The sequence below is a fragment of the Pseudonaja textilis genome, chromosome 1, assembly GCF_049901715.1.
Source record: "Pseudonaja textilis isolate UNSWEBS1 chromosome 1, rPseTex1.2, whole genome shotgun sequence".
NCBI classification, from domain to species: domain Eukaryota; kingdom Metazoa; phylum Chordata; class Lepidosauria; order Squamata; family Elapidae; genus Pseudonaja; species Pseudonaja textilis.
Genome location: NC_141990.1, coordinates 11,284,440 through 11,302,360, shown reverse-complemented (window position 1 = coordinate 11,302,360; position 17,921 = coordinate 11,284,440). Strand labels below are relative to the sequence as shown.

General features: G+C 40.1%; 1 protein-coding gene across 3 annotated transcripts in view; it reads right to left on the bottom strand.

Annotated features, from left to right (window-relative positions):
- The window catches only part of SGSM2 (small G protein signaling modulator 2), a 135,076-nt gene that overhangs the window by 49,573 nt on the left and 67,582 nt on the right, over positions 1-17,921 (bottom strand). For 2 of the 3 annotated variants that reach the window (XM_026710171.2, XM_026710173.2), the window contains exons 3-6: positions 8,265-8,427; positions 4,523-4,684; positions 2,452-2,519; positions 256-401 (exon numbers count right to left, since the gene is read on the bottom strand). In XM_026710171.2, coding sequence (XP_026565956.1) covers positions 256-401; positions 2,452-2,519; positions 4,523-4,684; positions 8,265-8,427 — 539 coding nt within the window. Of the gene's footprint in view, positions 1-255; positions 402-2,451; positions 2,520-4,522; positions 4,685-6,453; positions 6,526-8,264; positions 8,428-17,921 lie in introns of all 3 variants that reach the window. The other variant, XM_087926096.1, reaches the window with a different exon arrangement.

Here is a 17,921-nt window from a genome sequence, read left to right as displayed (position 1 = left end):
TTCAGAACACTTCCAAATGATCAAGAGCCCATGTCTGATCAAAATGGGGTGTTTGGATTCAGATCTGTTTGCATTTGAAATGGTTTGCACACCTCTTTCACTGTCTGCTTCTACCACCTGATGTTCTGAAGATATCTACCTTCTGCTACAAAATGTTCTGAAATACAAGAAATGGAAAGCAGTATGTATAAGTATTCCAAAATTACTTTAAAAAAAAAAGACTTGAGGGATATTAAAGGAGAAGAAATCACCTACTCCTAGGGCTGGCCGTTTAGAAGGAGAGTCTTGGCGACTATGGGTTCCATGAATCCGATGCCTCTGGACCAACTCATCTGCCGAAGGGTCTGTCCAGAAGTGGTCAGCCGTTTTGAGCTTGGTGTAATCCAGGGCGCAAGGCCCAACTGAAAGCCAGACAGAGAAAATGGAGTCACATGCTTCTCTTCCCCCAAAGAGGCCTAAAAATAGAGGTTGGCTAGCCAATCCTCAAAGTAAATATTCATTTGTTTAAACCAGCATTTCTCAACCATGGCAGTTAAGATGTATGGACTTTAAATCCCAGAATTCTGGCCAGGGAATTCTGGGAGTTAAAGTGCACACATCCTAAAGCTGCTAAGATTTAGAGATTCTGATTTAAATGATAAGTAGATTTTGCTTCCCTCCCAAATTGGAAGGTCAGGGTTAGCCCTGTCATTAGATTGAAGAAAGTACTCATTTCCAATACTAGATCTGGAAATGTCAGCAAAATATTTGGTGGTCAGGCCTGGGTCTCTTAGAGCAGCCATTTTGTTTCAAAAATGTGTACCTGGAAGATAAGGGAAGGGCATTTTGGTCCCTACTAGACCAATCCTGTGAAAATGCCCCCTCCCATCTTTTCAAATAAAAATATTGACTTAACTCAACTAGCTATGAATTTGTTCAGCCACAGGATAGTAAAAATGGTGAACAGCTGGGAAGCGAGGCATACATAAAAACTACAAAATGCCTGAAATTTTATACTAGCTAATTTTATCTCCGGCTGGGCATGATGCTGAGGGGAAAGCTGGCTGGTTTTCAAGCCACAGGCCTATAATTCAACCATCACAGCTACTGAGGAAGGATGTCAGAAGCTGCAGATCAACACCATCTGGAAAGCTACAGATCTTCCAACCTTGCCTGTCGTAGATTTAGTGGTGTCAGGTTTGAACGACCAGGCCTGCACCTGAAGGTCTAATTAAACAGCCTATGCATAGAAATCTTCTCAACTATCAGTTAATACCTGCTTGGAGTTAGCTAAGGGTCCATGGAATTCAAGGGAGATTAGATTTAGTTCACTTGTTGCTATGTAAGGATTCTAGGCTAATCCATCTTTTAATTCCTCCCCCAGTTTTGCCATTTGGCCTCCTCCAAGTCAATCTTGACTCTATTTGGTGGAGGGATGTATTTAGGTTCAAACCCCAAATGCTGAAAACAACAGGCATTGATTATCTGTTTTTCTAAATGTCAAATTCAGAGGTTTCTCTGACTTGTCCCCAAGGATAAATGAAGCACACAAGTTCTAGGGGAAGGAAAAGAAGAGGAAGAGGAAACTGTAGTGCATTTAAATCTCCTATTTGTGTTATATGGTGTATAGGTAGTCCTTGACTTACAACTGCAGTTGTCATCAGAATTTCTAAGTGCTAAGCAAGGCAGTTATTAAAGAGTCACACTCACTTTCACAAACTTTTTTTGCCACAATTGTTAAGTGAATCACTGAAATTGTTAGATGAATCCAGGTTTTCCCATTTACTTTGCTTGTCAGAAGCCAGCTGGGAAGATTGCAAATGGAAATCACATGACTCCAAGGCGCCACAATCATTGTGAATATATGCCAGTTATCAAGAATTTTGATCAAGTGACTATGGGAATAGTCATAAGTATGAAGACCAGGCATAGGTTTTTCAGTGCTGTATAAAACTTCAAATAGTTGCTAAACTAATGGTGGTAAGTCAAGGACTAACTGTAATCTAACCATTAAAGTGTTGGACTTGGTTTGGAGAGACTCATCTTCAAATCCCATCCAACCACAAAGTTCACTGGGTAACTCTGAGCCAATTAAAATATCTTGATAGATCTGTGTTGGAGATAAAATTTGCAAGGGCCTCTACGAAAATTTTGGATTTGCAGGAAAGAGTGTATGAAAACGGTGAATGAATGCAGTGAATATGGGAGTTTAAATCCTTTTGAACAGTTACATTTTATGTTCTCCAAAATCTTTCTGATATCTTTTATTTTCAAACTTGCACAATCTTACAAAATAGTTTAGGAGACTCTAAGGAATATTGGATTAAACATACCAATTCACAACACACACACACACAAATTCCTCTGGTGCAACTATTACATTTGGGGTTCACCATTTAATTTTTAGAAAATAACATAGGGAACCAAGTTCTTCAAAATTGTATAGAAGTAACATTTAGAAAGGATACTTACCTAGAAGACAGGCCAAGATGGGTCCAAATACTGGATCTGCCAATAATGCCTCTCTTTCATAATATTTGCTAGAAGAAACCAATCCCCACGATCAATTAAAACAGAGGAAAAATGTGAACACAATATATTTTGCAGTATGTAGAGGTAATATTTTTAAGGCAAATTTTTGAATGGAATAGAAGTTAAAGTGACCCTAATCCTGGCTTGTTCCCTCTTTTATGTGCATGTGTGTGAAAAGGGACATCTGGAAAAGTTATGGCAAGGGGGAACATCTGGAAAAGTTCAATGGGGGATCAAAACCTCTTCAACCTACATGCTCACTTAAGTTTAGATGCAGTCAAAGTTTTCCTCTTATGAAATCTTCCTTTTCTCTATTTTTACACCTGATAGTCAACTGCCATCAGAAATTGAACTCCACTTTGGGATACAAGATCAGAAGATGTGGAGAAACCTGACCCATAGAATCGCCAAGAATCGGACATGACTGAATGGATAACATCATAAAAATGTTGCTTAGTGATGTATGCAGATCTACGACTTCAATCTTCTTATCCTAAATCTTGCCAGTATATAAGACATTATGAGCTGGGATAGCCATAACAAGGAGTTAGCCAATGGGAACTGTTTGGTGACTAAGAAACAGCACCTGGGAGACAGCTCGGAGCCTGGCCATGGCTTAGGGTAACTGGTCTGTATAAATTTTGTGATTCTGGAATTCTGGTGGTTCTGGTTGCTTCGGCTTGCTACCACAATGCAAGAGCTGCATGGGTATTGTATATATGCATCATGTTTTATATTATTGTATATAAACAATAATATAAAATAATTTAAACTTCTATAAATGAATCCTGCTGAATTATTTACTTGCGCGCTGATTGGATTGCTTGCAAAATCCAACAAAAACCAGTGTTTTAAATCTCAGCAGCTTGAAAATAGACTTCAACTCCAAGAATTACCCCTACAGATGCTTGCTTTGAACTCCTGAGGAAAGTTGGGATATAAATGCAATAAAAAAGTACAACAGAAAATAAATAAAATAGTAGCTAAGAGGCAAACCGCTTTTGCCCTACCAAGTGAGGCTAAAGGAATCAAAGGGGTGGAAAGAGCTATTCCTTAACCACAGAGCAAGTGGTGGGAACATCTTGAGTCCGTGAAAAGCTTCAGTTGGTGACAAGAGGATAACAGAATAACAGAGTCGAGAGGGACCTTGGAGTAGTCCAACCCCTTCCCCTAGCAGAAAACCCTATATCATTCCGGATAAATGGCTGTCCAATCTTTTTTTTTAAACTTTCAGTGATAGAGCACCCATAACTTCTAAAGGCAAGCTGTTCTATTGGTTAATTATTCTAACTATCAGGAGATTTCTCCTTAGTAGTAGATTGGGTTTCTCCTTGATTAGTTTCCATCTATTGCTTCTTGTCCTGCCTTCAGGTGCTTTGGAAAATAGGTTGATCCCCTCTTCTTTGTGGCAGCCCCTTAGATATTGGAATATTGTTATCATTTTACCCCTAGTCCTTCTTTTCATTAAACTAGACATTTCCAGTTCCTGCAACCATTCTTCACATGTTTTAGCATCCAGCCCCCTAGTTGCAAGGCAGAAGTTAGATGGACAAATTTCAGCTGGACTCTCATAGTCCCTGCTTTCTTTGAACCCATAGTGTACCACTATGGCTGACTTCATATATAAAGCATGCCATATGAATTCTTAGCACAACATCTCAACCTAGTCTCCACCTAATCTCCAAGTCCCTAAAACAGATGATTTTCTGTGCTCCCAGAAAGACTTAACTATCTTAAAGGGGAGAAATAGCACTGTTTTACCTATAGATGGGGCCAAAGATCCAAGCCCCAGCTTTGTCCATCAGCATCTACAACAAGAGTCTTCAAACTTGGCAAGTTTAAGACTTGTGGACTTCAACTCCCAGAATTCCTGAGCTAACATGACTGGAGGAAGAATTCTGGGAGTTGAAGTCCACAAGTCTTAAAGCTGTCATATTTGAAGACCCCTGGCATATACCATCCCAACAACAACAACAAAAATAACCCAAGTAAACCTTGGCACTCTTCTTACCTATTGTTATCCACAAGGTATTGCACAATTTTATCAAGCACCCTCTCGATCAGGGCAGTGCGCACCCAGATGTGCTTGATGGCTTGTGGGGACAACGAAGAAGGTTTGTTTGTGGTTGAAGCTTGCCTCTTCAGGGATTCTTGGCCAGCTGGCTGGTATTTTCTGTTAGGAAAAAAAAAAAGAAGCAGAATCCACATCAAAGGTTGTATTTGCAAAACGTACGCTCTTATCTCCAAATACTGGCAGAGCACCGATGCCCCAGTCTCAGTCACCACAAAGGAGGCTCCAATAGTATCAATTTCTATTTCATTTTAATTTTCCCAGGGAATTATTAACTACCTAGAACAGTGTTTCTTAACCTTAGCAACTTTTAAGAGGTGAGGACTTCAGGAGACCATCCTGTCCTAGGCAGGAAAGCCGGCTGGATGATTATGAGCCAATTACCAGGAGACTATAAGTTCTAGTTGCATCCTAGGCATAAAGCCAGCTGGGTGACTTTGAGCCAATCACCAGGAAACTGAGTTCTAGTCCTGCCTTAAGCATGAAAGCCAACTGGGTGACTTTGAGATAATCACCAGGCAACTGTGAATTCTAGTCCCACCTAAGCACGAAAGCCGGCTGGATGATTTTGAACCAATCACCAGACAACTGTGAGTTCTAGTCCCGCCCTAGGCATGAAAGCCGACTGGGTGACTTTGAGCCAATCCCCAGGCAACTGTGAGTTCTAGTCGCACCAACCCATCTCACAGGGTTGTTGTGAAAAAGATTGGAGGAGGATGTAGTGGTACTTTATTGTCATTGCACCTCGTACAATGAAGTTAAATACCATCTTCAGTGTACATTATACATAAGAAAACTATAAAAAAATAAAACAAAAACACACATCCTTCACGTTCTATGCAACTGAATTGAAAACCCCTGATTGCATTAATATTGCACTATACAGTAGAATTCCATAGAGTTACTGCCCTGGGATAGAAGCTGTTTTTCAGCCTATTTGTCCTTGTCTTTATTGTCCTGTACCGCCTGCCAGGTGGTAATAGTTCAAAATAAGGATGCCCAGGATGAGATGGATCTTTGAGAATGTTTTAAACTTTCTTAAGGCAGCAGGAGCTATAAAGCTCTTCCAAAGAGGGGACAGGACAACCAATGATCTTCTGGGCAATGACGTTTAATCCTCTGTAGAGCTGTCCTATTTGTGTTCATCGCCTTGAGTTATTGATAAATAATAGTAAAGGCGGGATATAAATAAAAATCCTGGAATAATGTTGCATCTGCTAAATAAACCGATTTCATCCCTGTGCGGTCAACCCCTTTGCTGCCCAACTGAAAGTGAGCAGAGGCAATAACTTAACAAACTCTCTCATGTATATTGAAAGTACACAAGAAATTATGCAATTCTCCTCTGTACCATATATAATGAGAGGTTGCATCCGTGGCTCCATTTATGCCTGTCTGCCAGAAGAAAATCTGCCAGGCAGGGCAGCCTAAATAAGTATTTTATTTTGTGTCTCTTCATCATGAATTGTCTCCATCCTTGGCAATTGCTATGTAAAATCCAGCCACAAAGTGGTGGAAAACCGAGTTTAAAGAGGGAAGAGCAGCCAAGAAAACTAGTGGTTTCACTGGCAAAGGCAGTGACATTGCTTGCCAATTCAACCAATTCCTTTCGCAGCCAACTCAATTGCTGTTTAAATGCTGAAATGTTCACTAAGTGGGGGGAAAAAATCCATATTTTTCCAAAGTGTTTCCTGACCACCCAAATGGCTACGGACAAACTAGTTAAAAATGAGAATTGGGGGGGGGAGGGGAGAGAAACAAAACATCTGGAAATCGTTTTTCCCTCTTCAAATTTCCCAGTCAAAAGGAAGAAAAGGGGATCTTATTTTTCTCTACTACATCTGATTCTTACTTAATATAAAACTAGTGACCTGAACAGAGATGGAAACACAGTCGGAAAGCTGAACCACCTGCCTACATTCTCCCCGTGGCTTACAGATGACCTGCAAAGGAAAAGAAGAAATGGACATGTTCTCTTTTGAAGCTCTTTGTGGGATTGAGTTTGCACAGATAGAATTTGGGATCTCAACTTAACAGACATAGAAGTCAACATGATCCCCAAGGGATTCCTTGCTAAATTGAGGAGAAAAGGAAAGTTGCCAAGTTTGAAAAACTTAGATCCAGAGCAAACTTTTCCAATCTCCCACAGGTGCACGGCATAAGAACTTGACGTGTGCTTATGGAAACTGGAGAATGACACATTTAGAACAGGGGTCACCAACCTTGGCAACTTTAAGACTGGTGGACTTCAACTCCCAGAATTCCTCAGCCAGAAAAATAGGTACCACTTTAAAGCAAAGCTGGCTGAGGAATTCTGGGAGTTGAAGTCCACCAGTCTCAAAGTGGCCAAGGTTGGAGACACCTGATCTAGAAGGCACCACAATTGATCTGCTGATCTAATTGCATTGTTTTGGTTAGACAGACTCAAGCACCAATTTCGGCTATTTAATTACCAAATTTGGAAACTGGCCATCTCCCTCACAGAGCAAAATTATTAGAGAATAGAAATCTACTTTGGGTCCAAGGTTGATTCTAAGTCTCTGGAAGATATAGGGAGAAGATAAACTCAATCATGAAGGCCTACCATGAGCTTTAGGAGACCCAGTAGAAAGGGAATCAACTGGGCAGCATTACATGGTTAGTCCTTGACTTATCACCAGTTGCTTAATAACTGTTTGAAGTTATGACTGACCTGAAAAAGGAGATTTACCACCCGAATTCAAAATTCTGATGGTTAGACCCTCTCCATGGTCACATGACTGAAGTTTGGGCATTCAGCAAAATGGCCGCATTAATGGTGGTTCACTGTGTCCTGTGGTCACGTGACTGGATCTTAGAATGGTTTTGCCAAAACCCACCACTTACTTCCTGTTTTTGGCAAAACTGTGGGGTTGGTTTTTGTTTGCTTAATGACTGCAGGGTTTGTCACTACTATAGGATTTGATTAAAAATTGCTGCAAAAAAGTCATAATTTTATTATTGTTACAACATATGACCCCAATGGACAGGCTCCATGAAGGTCGTATGTCGAGGATACTTCGATTAATAGTGGTCAGATTATTATTTTTCCTTCCCTCACTGTGCCTTTCCCAGGAATCATACATAACTTGAAAGAACTATCTCACTATGTCAGGAGAACAATCTTTCATTTCCCTAATCTTACTTGGTTAGATTCCAGGGCACTGGGTCAAAAAGGCTGTGCACTGGGTGAAATTAATCAAGGAGAGAAGGAACCTAGAACTAAGAAGAAATTTTCTGACAGTTAGAACAATTAATCAGTGGAACAACTTGCCTCCAGCAGCTGTGAATTCTCCAACATTGGAGGTTTCTAAGAAGATATTGGACAGCCACTGGTCTGAAATGGTATAGTCTCCTGCGTGAGTGGGGGTGGGGGTGGTCTAGAAGATCTCCAAGGTCCCTTCCAACTCTGTTATTCCGTTATATTCTGTTATACCAAAGAAGCTTGATGGGCCCTATCCACAATGCTCTGATCCTGGAATCATCACATTAAAAATAATCACGGTGGCTGCAGAGAGTGCAAGATGCATAATTATCTCTTCCAGTTGTGCCACCCAAGAATAGGATGGTGAGCAGCCTGAGGCATCTGACTGGCCACTAGGAAGCGCACACACACACACACACACACACACACAAACACACACAAAATGAACATCACCCTCACCTGCCTTCAACCTGTTGCAGCAACTCCTGCACTTTCCTGCATATCTCACTGGCCACGTCATAGGTCTTGCCAACCTTGGTGAAAAGTGCAGCGATCTTGTCCGTCCGTAAGAAGCCAGATGCCCGACGCTTCAGCATGTGGAGAAGGCAAATTTCTACCATCCCTGGGAAAAGAGAAACAAAAAACAGGACACAGGGCCAGTGAGCCAAAGCCTCCTGTAGCAGAAACACATGTTTAAATCATGGAATAAGACAGTTGGAGGGGACCTTGGAGGTCATCTGGTCCAACTCCCACAGGACAGGCTATCCTATTTTGGACAAGAAATGTAGAACTTAGAATAACTTTATTGTCACTTTGAATGCATACTCATCGTCATACATTAAAATGAAATTACATTGCATACAGCTCTCGAAATGTCTCCACCTCTAATATAAACATAAATATGACAAGATAATACATACATACATACATACATAATTATAAATACAAAATGGATGTCTTCTTGAAAGCCTCCAGTGATGGGGCACCCACAACTTCTAAAATCTATATACATAAAAGCGAAATACCACTCACGCATCATCACAAAAGCTCCAGAACCGTAAAACCTACAAACTTGAAAATTGGTACATGTTTTCCTTGGCTTCTAGGTGCTCACAAAGAAAGGATTTTTCAAAATGACCACCAGAACATTAGCATTCGTATATTATTATTAACATGCTCTGATGCTAAGGAGTTCTACTCCCACCCCACCTGAAAAAAAATCTGTTCCAAATGCAAAACACAAGCAGAAGAGAGGAGTTTCAGTTTTAGTTTCATGGCATCAAGCGGCTTTAGTACAGAACAGTTGAGCTAAGCCATGCCCAGGCTTCTTGCTGTCTCCTTCTTGCTCACGTAGCAAATACTGTTTCAGTTTCCAAACTGCCCTCAACTCTCTCACACACTGACAGGACGCTAGCCAGATGAATACCGATGGATGCTGGTAGGCAGAGGCAGAATCCCCCCCCCCCATTTTGCTCCCCCAAAACTAAACCCGACCACATAGTGTCATAGCAAAGCATGGGTATAGAGCTAGTATGTTACAAAGATGACTATTTTAAAATAGGTGCAAAGATAGGAGCCTTTAAAAAAGATCCTCAACTATTTGGAAGCAGAGGACCTTTTAGGAATGCTGAGATTACGTTATGAACTAAAATTATTGCAATTGCAAAACCTCTATACAACAGAGGGTAGTCAAGACTATAGCCACCTATCAGATTCATTCTTGAACATTCTTGCTATTCTTTTCGGGCAGGGGAAATGCCACCTGTAAAACATCTTATACAAATTTTCTTTATATGGTGTTGACATTGTCATTTTATAATTTTGAGACCACAATTTTTGCCATTTCTCTAAATCAATCCCATATCCAAAATTCTTCCCCCAAGCAATCATAGTTTCCGAAAAATGTTGGAAATGTCATCAGACACCTGGCTCATATTACCATATGTGGTAATATGACTTGTGCGGATGCTAAAAAATACTGGACTAAAATCCACGTGTGGTTGGGAAAAAAATGACAAAAAAACATATAGACTTGAAACCAGAGATATTTTTATTGGGAATTTTACCTGAAATATATAGTAAAGACTTGGAATATCTGATTGTAAATGTATTAACAGCGGCTAAGATTGTATTTGCCAAAAACTGGAAAAATGAGAAAACAACCATCACAGGAGGAAATCATTAAGAAAATATTGGAATGTGCTGAAATGAGTAGATTGACATTTGAAATTAGACAACAAGAGGATAAACAATTTTATAAAATCTGGGATCTATTCTATCAATGGTTAGACAATAAAATAGAGTAATGAAATATGTAGACTCTTAGAAAATAATAAATATATAAAGATGTATTTCTTATTATATCTACAAAATGATTTTAAGATAGATTTGGGATGATAATATGAACTGTTATAAAACAGACTAAGTAAATTGTGATTATCTTGTAAAACATGAATGAATAAAAGTATAGTCAAATGATTGATTAATGATGATACTAAGGTATTTAATTTTTGATTGAAAATACGAGATAATATGCAATGTAATTGTAATTGAAGACTACGAAATGGAAGCACAAAACAATTTGTAAACCAATCAGCACACTGTATGTATACATATGGAAGATGGCTTGATGTTTTTATGTTTTGTTTGTTTATGTTTGTTTTTAAAAACCAATAAAAACTTAAATTAAAAAAAAGACTGTAGCCACCTATCATTTGATTGTCTAACTAGGTAGGTCCATAGACATAGCTAGCAATGACGATTGTGCTTGAGGCGGGTGCTTTGCTAGCTCCTCAATCAACTTTTCAAATGTTAAATAAAGGAAAGAATTAAAATTAGGTAAAGGAAAGCTTGAGGAGCAGTAAGAAATGTGTCAGTAGACACATTCTTGGCCCTCCAAACAGCATGCTGGGAGGCACAACACAAATTAAAGAGACAAGATCCAAGGGCAAAATAGGCGTTAAATAGATCTTAGACTTGCAGGTACAAGTGAGAAAAAGGAAGCAGAATGTTTGCTGTCTTGAGCTTCTATAAAAAGGCAGCATACAAATTTAACACATACATACATTCATGCCTCTGCCAGGAGTCCCCAGCCCCTGGTTTGGGAACCAGTACTGGGTGCGATATGCCAGAACCCAGGCCACGCAAACAAGGGAATTCAGGCAGCATGAGAAATGGAAGGGTTTATATTCCTTGCAGACAGCTGGTCATTTGCATCCTTTTAGAAAGTTGTTGAAACACTTGGAGGATTATCTTCCATTCCCCACTATCCTATCAAGAAGCTTGAAGAAGCTTCTTGGATGAGAAGCGAAACGTCTTCAAAAGAAAAAATAAGAAAGTCCAGTTGGCTCCTGAAAAAAATCATATTTGGGATACTGAACCACAAATTAAGGAAAAGTGCTGGAATCACAGAATATCTGTAGTTCAAGGTTAAACTGTGGGGCCCTTTGCGCTCTCTGAGCTTGATTGTTTTCTTGCAGATGGTTCTTGCAGATATCAGCACTGATAATGTTACCTAGTTGGGTAATGAAAGGTCTGCAAGAAAATACACTCAGAGAACACCAAGAACCTCATACAGCATAGCACACTGTGGGGCTGAACTGTGGAGGTCTTGGTGCTCTCTGAGCTTGGTTGTTTTCTTGCAGATGTTTCTTGCAGATATCAGCACTGATGGTGTAATCAAGATGGGTTATGAAATGTCTGCAAGAGAACAACTCAACTCAGAGAACACCAAGGATCTCAAACAGCACAGCAAACCATTAAAATTGTACACCAAGTTAACACTTGCCAAGCTGCATTTGTGAAAATGGAAGTGTATTCCCTCTTTAGTTGATATGGTTGTGTTTAATGTGTGATCATAGCCAGCTGTGTACAAGGAAGGACGCATAACACTGAAGTTTAAAGCAAGGACGTTTAGTTCAAATTCAACATTTGATTCCAACAGTTGCAGCCTTTTTGAACATAAGAGTCATCCATCAATCTCTCCGGGAATTGGCATCAATTATTCCAACACAATCCAGATCATGTAAAATGAGCTCTCAGAAACATGAAAGCTTATGAATCACCACTTTAGATTACAAGAAATGAGAAATGTTTGTGACTCTACAATGTTGATAAAGACATCTGACATGTAATTCATTTGTTAAATTACCGATGGCTGAATTTAGCTCCTTCTCCGCTTTGATCTCACCGTTTTTATGCCCACGTATTAAATTCTGAAGCTATCAACTGAATTGAACTGCACAGTTCTCTTTGTGCTTAACACCCACAGAATATTTCATCTATGAACAACTTTGGTTGATCTGTGATTACATTAAAAAAAAATGCAATAGCAAAAAGAGATGCACAGCACAGGAGGACACAGAAATCTTAGAGATAGCCTGGTTCCCAGTCTACTCTACAAATTTCTGCACCCTTCCTGAAAGGAGCATTATAAAATAGATTTCATCTTTTCCAGACTAATCTAACCACAGAGGTCTGTCTGGCCTGCCAATTAGAGCAAGCAATTTCTAAGCAAACAAGCTGGCTTTTTTGCAGCGTAAAAATAATAATAAAGCAACAGAAAAATCATGATCCATGGAAAAAGATAGGTGGGTTTTTTTTCTTTAAAAAAGGCAGAAAATCTTTCTCCTTCCAAGACAGCTTATCTCAGAAATATACCACAGGAAAAGATTGGGACTCCACCTTTAAACTCTCATGAAAACCTCTTGCTGTACATCCATACACTGTGCCACAACTCTGACCCATGCTGATAACTGCTGCCTGAAGACACACCTCTCTTTGCCAAATGACAGCAGTGGTGGGTTGATGTTGCTGTTTTGGTTAATTACCAGCTCCATCAGGACTAACTTTAATCAAAGAACTGGAATGAAATTTAATGGCATAATGTTTGCAGCAAATGGTCAGTGGTAAATGGCAGTCAATAAATATTGACAAAAACATAGGCCACACAGGGCTAGCTCTGAGAAATATAACATCAGGCAGCTCTCATTTAAGTTCCACAGCTGAGGACGATGGAAAAGTGAGGAACAAAAGATTGTACTCCATAAAAAAAAAAAAAAACAGCTGGAAACCAATTGACTAGAATGGGATGTTCTGAAGTTCTGCAAGACAAGGTAGTGCTCAGCTTATGAATGTAACGAAGCTTGTCCATCACAATTTTAAGTCATGATGGTCGTAAAATGGATTGGTCACAGGACCAAACGGATAGAATCAAGATAATGAGAAGTATTAGCACTTCTATATATTGCTTTGATAAGACTACACTTGGAATACTGCATCCAGTTCTGGTCACCAGGATATTAAAAACATGCTGTGGGAAGAGCAACGAAGATGATTAGGAGGCTGGAGGCTAAAACATTTGATGAATGTTTGCAGGATCTGGGTATGTGTAATCTAACAAACAGGACTAGGGGTGACATGATATCAGTCTCCCAAGACTGGGAAGCTATCAAAATAAAAGTAGGGCAATTTATCCAAAGTACCTGATGGCAGGACAAGAAGCAACAAATGGAAACTAATCAAGGAGAGATCCAACCTAGAATTAAGGAGAAATTTGCTGACAGTGAAAACAATTAATCAGTGGAACAAACTGCTTCCAGAAATTGTGGGTGTTAGGTTTTAAAGAAGAGATTGGACAACCATTTGTTCAGAATTGTATATGATCTCCTGCTTGAACAGGCAGTTGAACTAGAACAGGGGTCACCAACTTTTTGGATCTCAGGGACCACCAAACTCATAATTTTAAATCCCGTGGACCAGAGACCCTGGGAAAATCCCCCAAAAGTCTGCAGGAAAATTCCCCACCCTGTTTTCCTACTAATCGATCATTTTTTATTTGGGGTCGCATGATACAGTCTCCTGCTCCGTTCTCAGGGGGGAGAAAGAGACTGAGAGACTTTTGGCTTCATGCAAGGAAAGCAGCAGAAGCAGCAGAAGTCTTTCTTTCTCTCCCACAAACTCCACCAGAAATGAGTCTTTGTCGGCATAGCCTCTTGGAGCAGGATGCCTTGCAGGGTCCAAAAGACTCATTTCTGGCAGAGTTTTGGGGAGAGAAAGAAAGACTTTCACTGCTTTTCTTGCGTGCAGCCAAAAGCAGAAGAAAAAAGAAGCGGAAAGAAGCATTGCTTTGGGGGGTGCTTTGGGGGTGACATTTCTCTGCGGACCACCAAAATTTTCTTTCAATGGTCACCGCCATTGGTTGGCAACCACTGGACTAGAAGACCTTCCAACTCTGTTATTCTGAAAACATGGTCCTTCCATCAACCTTGGACATCCCAGGGTGAACCTAAAAAATAGTTTAATGAGGCTTAATAATGCTTGTGCTCCAATTATCTTGGAGTTATTTTAAGTTTGATTCTTTTACGTTTTTATTTCTGTTTTTAAATATTTTGAAAAGGTTTTAATTGTTACTTTGCTCAGAAGCTGCCCAGAGTCTCTTTTTGTGAGATGTGCTAAATGAAAAAAAAAAAATGGGCCAGTGCGTTATAAATTCAACCAAAGTTTTGCCCCAAGCATTCTCATGCTATTCAACGCCAGCTATGTTCTCTAGTCTAGATGAGAATCTGAACTGAAAGATGTCTGACCTTTGCTGGCTTCTCAGCCTTAAGCAGTTACACTCAAAGTATTGATACACACTGAAATGGCAGAAAGCCTTCTGCAGGGGAAAATGGTTTATCAGATAAGTGGAAATGGCTGGGTCTAACCAGGTGTTTCACTTCGTTATAATATCTTTATCAAGATGGGTGGATGGACAGACAAATGAAGGGACAAAGAGCTTGATGGATAAATAGGCAGGCAGACAAACAGATAGAGACAGAAAGAGATAGATAGATGATAGATGAATGAATACACACATGCACACACACACACAAGCTCGATACCTGTGCTTTGCTACAAAACTATGTGGTCGGGCTTAGTTTTTTGGAAAATAAGGGGGGGAGAATTCTGCCTCTGCCTACCAGCATCCATCGGTAGTCATCTGGCTAGCCTCCTATCAGTGTGTGAGAGAGTTGAGGGCTGTTTGGAAACTGAAACAGTATTTGCTGTGTGAGCAAGAAAGAGACAGCAAGGAGCCTGGGCATGGCTTAGCTCAACTGTTCTGTACTAAAGCCACTTGATGCCATGAAACTAAAACTGAAACTCCACTCTTCTGCTTGTGTTTTGCATTTGGAACAGATTTTTTTTTCAGGTGCGGGGGAGTAGAACTCCTTAGCATCAGATCGTGTTAATAATGTAAGAAAAACTAATGCTCTGGTGGTCATTTTGAAAAATCCTTTCTTAGTGAGCACCTAGAAACGAAGAAGAACATACGTGCCAATAAGAAAGATAGCGAGATAGCTAGGTAGGTAGATGATAGATGGATGGATGGATGGATGGATGGGAGACAGACAGACAGAAGGTGAATGGATAAATGAACAGACTATCTATCTATCTATCTATCTATCTATCTATCTATCTATCTATAGAGATAACTAGCGAGGTAAATGGATATCTTTTATTTAGAATTTCTTTAAGGTATTTAGAATCTATTATAGGTTGGGACCTGCAATTGCCACGAAAGAAACCCATGATTCTTTTTACATGCAAATAATTTCTTCTGCCAAGAGATCTATAGAGCTTGGCGGAACCAGGCAGGGAGAGGAGGGCGGGGGTTGATTATATATTGTTGAGTTAATCTAACTTAATCCACTAAGAGACTGAAAATCCAATTAGCTAGCTTGCTACAGTAATTAAAAAAACATTTTTCTACGGAGGGAAGGTAGGAGGTTACATACAAAAAGCTTAAAGACCACTTCAGCCTATCCTTTCACCTGTTTGAAAATGCGTCCTTTCAGACAAAACAATGTTGTAAATCACAATCCACATGATTGCAAACACACCAAAACAAACCGTAAATTGCAGGCCATTTGCCAAGTGCCCAAAATGCCATCATGTGACCTCAGGAATAGGGGACAGGAGACGGCCATCAGCACTTCAAATCTGAATCGTAACTTCCTCCTTTTCAGGTAAATTTGGCAGTCATAAGTCGAGAGCTACTCCTAAGTTATTATTACCTTTCTTGTCAGAGTACAACATGTGTACAATGAGATTGGCTGAGCCTCCCTTCGTGCACCTTCCCCCCAAACACAACTCACAGTGAGGACAGAAGTCCCTAACCCAGTCCCAATCTTCTTACACTATGTGACCTTGTTGCACAATGCGCCGGCCCTGCAAGTCTATCATACTATGTTGAGATGAAGTTATTTTCCGTTCAGAAGTCTGACAGCCCACGGGTAGAAACTGTTCTTCAGCCTGTTGGTGCAGCTGGCTATGCTTCTATATCTCCTACCCGATGGTAGGAGAGTGAAGAAGCGCTGTGAGTCGTCCCTGAGAATTCTCCTCACTCTTCTAAGGCAGCGAGCCCTAGCGAGGTCATCTAGTGGTATCAGGGAGCAGCCCACGATGTTTAGTGATGTGCTCACCACCCTCTGTAATATCTTTCTATCCAGCATACCAAAACCACCATGCAATATGAGAGGACACTTTCTATTGTGGAAGGTAAGTGTTTCAATAAGAAATATTCCTGCTTAGGATATCTATCTAGCGATTGGCAGCCAGCTGGGAAGTCACAAATGGCAATCACATGACCATGGGACCATCATAAATATATGCCAAACCATCATAAATATATGCCAAACACTGGAGTTTTTGATCGTATGACCGTGGGGATGCTGCAATGGTCCTAAATGTGAAGACTGGTCATAAGTCATTTTTTTCTGTGGTGTTATCTTAGAATGGCTGCTAAATGAATTGCCATAAGTTGAGGACTACCTGTATTTCAGCCATTGTTCACATGTCACAGACAAAGGCACTGAGTTAAGGCTGTTCCCCTCTACTGTATTTAAGGAGCCCTGATGGCACAATGCAGTATTGCAGGCAATACTGTACAGTATTGCAGGCAACCTGGAGTTCAATCCTGACAGGGCTCCAGGTTGATTCAGCCTCCCATCCTTCCAAGGTCGGTAAAATAAGGACCCACATCGTTGGGGCCAATATACAAATAATGCTTCTATTTTTTCCCAGAGTGTGCAGAAAAATGCTATCAGGCAGTCTAGAAGGCTAAATGCTACTGTTATTTCTATTTAATTCTGCCCAGACCAACAAGACCAATACATTCAATTTTGCAGCTATTAAGATTGTTGGGTGAGCAGGCACAAAAATAGCCAGGAAAGTGATTGAAGCCTGGGAAACGGGCCCCTTGCCAGTCAACAGAAATACTGATTTACTGCCAGCTTATCAAATACTTAGGAAGCGAAGGCTTGGCAGCACAAGAAAACAACAGCCAACTATAAAATAACCAGCCATCAACACCTCAATATATATATATATAAGTGTTGTGGCTCCGGGCTTGGATTCAGCTCCTGTGATTGATATGAGTTCAAGTGAGGAGGTCATCGCAGAAAAATATGAGCTGGCCTGGCTTAGTGATTGGACTGATAACCAGGATGAGGAGATGGACATGACAAAGGACGACAGACCTGATGTATTAGAATTGTCAGGACCTTTGACATCCTCTGGTTCCTTATCTGGCTGACAGGGAAGTTTTGAGAGAGTCTTCTAGTGGAGATGAGAACTTGGAAAATTTGTGGTTAAATGTAAAAAATAGAAGACGGTTGAGAAGGCAAAATCAGCTGGAGCGAATGAGAAGAGCAAGTCAGTAAATTAGCACGTTGCCTTAATGAGTATAAAAGGACACAGCTGGGCTGGTACATTTTGCCAGGAACAAAGTGACTATTTGAGTGAGGACGTTACAGCAAGGAGCTCTGAGACTGGAGATTTATTGCCAGGACTGGTTTGCCGGACAGAGTAAAGATTTATGCTCTGGTTTCTGCCAGCCGTTATCTTGTAAGACTTCTTTCAGTTTGATTTAATTGTGAAACGGCTGCTTTCTGTTTTGTTCGTTTGAATTTGAAGGGAGTCATAACATATATATATATATATATATATATATATATATATATATATATATATATGGCATTCAGCTTTGTTTGGGTATTTTCCCATGTCATTGTAGTTGTGCTTTTAAAGTTGTAGCCATGTAAGTACCCGAAAACTTAAGAATATATATATATATGT